Source organism: Pagrus pagrus (genome assembly GCF_965226575.1).
Source record: "Pagrus pagrus genome assembly, chromosome: 13".
Lineage (NCBI taxonomy): Eukaryota > Metazoa > Chordata > Actinopteri > Spariformes > Sparidae > Pagrus > Pagrus pagrus.
Genome location: NC_140197.1, coordinates 1,206,428 through 1,211,142, shown reverse-complemented (window position 1 = coordinate 1,211,142; position 4,715 = coordinate 1,206,428). Strand labels below are relative to the sequence as shown.

Below are 4,715 nucleotides of genomic sequence, written 5' to 3'. Positions count from 1 at the left end.
AGTTTCCAAGCTGCTTCATTGGTGTCAGAGTTCTCAAAGACCCGACCCGGTCCGATCCGCAGGTGTTAAAGCCTGGACCCGGACTCACGGGCAGTCGCCGCTGAGAACTCGGACTGACCAAATGAAAGAAGCGGAGCTATACAGTCTGTGGCCGGACACATATTTACTAGAGTGCCTAATAGAGTGCACTCTAATATTTACATAGGCTAGAAGAAGTTGAGTGGGTGCGTATTAAACTTGTAAATGAATGTTGCTCTGTTCTGGCTGCAGAGGTGGGTAGTAACGAGCTACATTTACTCCATTTGTTTATGTTTTGATGGAGACACCTCCAACACAGGCTCTGTCACATGACTGCGTTTCACCAATCAGATGTAGCCGCTAGCAAAGTTTGCCTCCGTCTAACCAATCAGTCAGAGCCCGGCAGTCACATGACCGCACACAAAATCTCCGCGGTAAACGGGGCGGCCACTCCGCCTCAAATTTGAGAAACTGCGGCTAGTAAATGTGTTCTTTTTCACCAAGTACTTTCTTAGTCTTACTCAAGTAAATATTTGAATGGCTACCCCCCCTTTGTTTTTTTTTCCACAATCATGTAGACCCTAGATATGAGCTTACTGCGCATGAGCCATCAACCTGCACGCCCAGTAAACAACGGAGGAAACGGAGGCGGCTCAACCTCCTGCCCTGTCCAGTATTGCTGGCTCACTGTCACCACTGCGGTGAGTGTCTATTATAAAGAATATACTAGCTAGCTATCTGTATAGGTCTCAAAATAGACACCTAAGTCAAATGAACATACTGTAAAGTTCCACCAGATGTTAATGTGAATTCAAATGTATAAATTCTGACTCTTTGTAGAGAGCATCAGCCAGGGGCGAGTGCAGAGGACACCCTCTCAGCCTCAGAAATGAGATGCCTTGAGGAAAGGTACAAATGCATTACATTATCCTTGCCCTGTATTTGGTGATGTTTGTTTTTCCTCTTGTATTTTAACTGCATTGTGCACTGCTTTTGTAGATCAATCAACTTGTAATGGCCTGAGATTTTTCTTTTTGTTTGTTTAGCCTGCAGGACATGAGTGTGCAGGAAAATCCACAATCTGTCCTGACTGTGGATGTGGACATTGAGGAGATCAATGATCTGAGGAACAGCATGTAAGTTACTATGATCCTGTTAGATGTGGTTTATTGAGTGATTTCAACATTATTGTGCTCAGCATTTATATGTATTATTTATTTATTTATTATTATTATTATTATTATTATTATTATTATTATTATTATTTATTTATTATTATTTTATATATTCCCCTTTATTCATTTATACATTTAACCCCCTAACCCATATCTACTTTTCTCTGACAGTATTGACTGGTCAGAAGGAGAATTTGATGAGGTTGACTCTACTCCTGCTGACAGTTCCGATGAGGACTTTGTCCCGGGTCTTTGCATACGGTAGGTTTTCGGTCACAGCTTTCTGTTACATATTTGATGATTGATCTGTAATGGTAAATTTGGATATTCCTTCCCCCCCCATTCATGTATTGCTAGGACGGGTGGAGCAATACAGGCACCTCTGTGTATCCAAAGTCTGCCCATCACTGGGGTAGACGAAACCATTCACGACATCCACGAGGACACAGTGGTACCACAGGTCGAGGTTCAAGGGAGCAGAGGTGAGGGACTCGATTGGTGACTCAAGTTGAAGACAGACTTGACTTTGTTATCATGACCTCACGCTTGACTTTGAATTGAAACCAAAGATTCAAAAAGACTTGATTGTAATGAAATATTGGCATTTTCCTGAATATTGTTATGTTTTTTTTTTACTAGTACGGAGCCGTGCCCCTTTGGGCCCACAGCTAAAAATGATTGCAATGCTTTCAGAGTGGACCAGAGCAGAGTCCACTGCACGACACAGCTGACATGGAGGGGGCTAGTCAAAGAAATAACATTTGGCTTTAAAGAGAATTTAGCTGACAGGTTTGACTTGAGCAATGACTCAGCTTAACTTATTTGACTTATAGCATGGACTTTACTTGCTAGATTGCACGCCACAGTAACTTAGGACTTGCTTGAGACTTTGAGGTTAAGACTTTTGACTTGCTTTTGACTAGTACATTGTGTGACTTACTCTCGCCTCTGCCAGGCACCACATCACCCACGTTCCCAACACCACTCAAGGTGGAATGTGAGGAAGATCTCATAGGGAGGCGTGCCTTCATCCTTTATGAAGACTCGCTGCGACAGTTGGCTTCATTCCTGGTCTTAACAGCCCAACGATGTCCTACACATGTGAGCTAACTGGGATTCAGTGCCAGTGCCTTCCACCCTATGACATCTCTATCACCTCACGGGGAACAGCTTGCATTATGGACTGGGTGAGTAATGTTAAATTAGTAATTAGTAATGTTAAAAACTTGTACATGTTCAAAGACTGTGCAATCCAAAATAAGGGATACTTTATTAATCACTAAGCTGAATTTGTGTTTTCTGTATTTTTAATATTATTCAGACCTGTGCCAACTGCCATGTGATTTAGAGATGGAACTCGCAGCCCACCCTCAATTTTGGCATGCAAGCAGGGGACTTCATGTTGGCTTGCAACATTCTCCTCTCCGGGAACAACTACAGCAAAATAGCCCTCTTGTTCAAGTTTATGAACTTGGGGATGGTTAATGCTGGGTCGTTCTATGCCATTGTCGTGTTCGTTTATTTGAGTGAAGACATACAACGACGTTCCGGCTAAGTATTTATTTAGAATTGTATCATTAAGCAAGCATGATCATGGACCTTTCTCTGTTAAACAAATCACAGTCAGCGGATTGCTGTTACTCTGTAACCCGTCGCCCGGAAAAAGGATGCAGATATTCGCATTACAATCACAGTTATATTTTTGCTGTTGAGGTGTTATAACTTCTCATTGGTCAAAAAAGGTGAGGAGGCCGTGGTTTAGACTTGACTCTCCTTTCGTTGGTGCACAGGCTGGTCCCAGCCTCTTGGCAACACGATTTCTCCAATCCGTGAAGACATCGCCCTGTGGAAAGAACTTCCCTCTTCCTGTTCTCTTCCTGTCTCATCCTGCACTGTTTCTGCACTACTTTTGAGTTTCTCTAAGTCATAATTTGTTATCACTTCACAGACAGATACTGTTCACCACAAGGTCGTCATGTGTAGGGAACATTGTTACAGAGACAAAAGCAGCTGTGTTCTCTCTCTCATCCTGGCTTGTTTCTCAAATGTCTTAACCCTTCATGACATGGGGTCAATGCTTCTGTCAACCTCATCTGTCAACAGGATAAGTACAGCTCTATATGGGGACATCAAGTGAACATGTGAAGTAGTATATGACTAAAAAGGTGAAAAACTATTAAATCTCAACACCATCCAGGACACCTACTGTTCGGACTCCATTAAGGAATGCTGGGCAGAGAAAAGGGCAGAAGTCCTCAGCTGTCTCAAAGACAGAGATGTGGTGGTTGTACTGTAGGTGAGACAATGTTTGTTATTCTTCAGGGGCCTCATGTACTAAGACTTGCGTGGATTTCCTACTGAAACATGGCGTACGCTAGAATCCAGAAACTGTCGTACGCACAAAAAAAATCAGATGTATCAAAGTGTGCGTACGCGTCGATCCAAGCACTTTTCCTTTGTACATCCCAATCAACGTGGAATTGAGCGCACATGTAGACGTAAGAAACTCCTCCCTGTCCACGCCCTCATTTAAATATGCAAATCAATTTAAATAGGCGGGGATTCCCCTCTCTGCACCATCAGATTTACACCATGAGTAAAGGGAAGAAGCGCAACTTCACCGAGTCTGAGCTCGAAACGCTATTAAAAAAAGTCGAGATGCGAAGATCTGTATTATTTGGTCGCCTCTCGCCAGGGATAAATACCAAAAAAGAGGGAAAAAAAAGAAAAGAAATGTGAGTGAGGCAATGAACGCTGTGGGGTCGGAGCAGCGCACACTCACTGAAATTAAAAATAAAAAATGGTCCGACGTGGCGGTGGAGGTGAAGCGGAGGATTTCTGCCCAATAGCATGTGAAATAGATTTCGTTTCCTTTGTTCATGCACCGCTTGATTGAATCACTATTACTTTTTTCAAAAGGAATAATATATATTTATATATTTATTTTATAATATAAGTGCCACCGTTAGTGGGAAACAAACAGAAGGACAAAACAACTTCATTATTGACGAGACGGATCACACTTATATTAATGACTGCAGAAGTGCGTCGTGGCTGCTGCAGTGTGACATTTCCAACTTTACGCACACGTTTAATGACACAAATACTGAACACAAGGAGACAATAAAGGGCTTGTTAGACAGCTCTGCCGCTCTATTTTCACCAGGGAAAAACAAATGCACATATTTGAATGCACGTGCCCAAAGGCATTGTGCTGGTTTACATTCGGGGCGCAATTAAACGGATTTAGTCACCGAGAAGCCACCCATCGCGCACCGTGCCAGCCTCCAGCCTGTTACCAACCATGCTATTGGTAAGAATGAACGAGTCATGTTGAACCAGGCCACCTTGCCACGATGTTGGTGAGCTGCATTTGCGCATCACATATTTGAACATTAATTGAATGAAAATGTTTCCTGTTGACAAAAACAAATTATTCCTTTGATGGCGCTTTTATAGCAACATGTGTGCAGGGAAACCGGCTTTTGCTGCACATTGCGCTTTAATGTTGGCCTGTTCAAC

The 4,715-nt window shown here is 42.8% G+C and overlaps 1 protein-coding gene across 2 annotated transcripts; it reads left to right on the top strand.

The window, feature by feature from the left end:
• The first annotated feature begins 556 nt into the window (after positions 1-556).
• On the top strand, positions 557-3,463 carry LOC311268149 (uncharacterized protein). Of its 2 annotated transcripts, none has more exons than XM_084371605.1 (7): positions 557-719; positions 859-927; positions 1,065-1,154; positions 1,365-1,454; positions 1,551-1,675; positions 2,149-2,380; positions 3,391-3,463. In XM_084371605.1, exons 2-6 carry the CDS (start codon positions 908-910, stop codon positions 2,301-2,303), a joined length of 480 nt encoding a protein of 159 aa, XP_084227731.1. In that variant the 5' UTR covers positions 557-719; positions 859-907; the 3' UTR covers positions 2,304-2,380; positions 3,391-3,463. The 2 variants fall into 2 exon arrangements, with proteins under 2 accessions (XP_084227731.1, XP_084227732.1); XM_084371606.1 differs by lacking the exon at positions 3,391-3,463 and adding an exon at positions 2,515-2,693.
• The last annotated feature ends 1,252 nt before the right edge of the window (positions 3,464-4,715 follow it).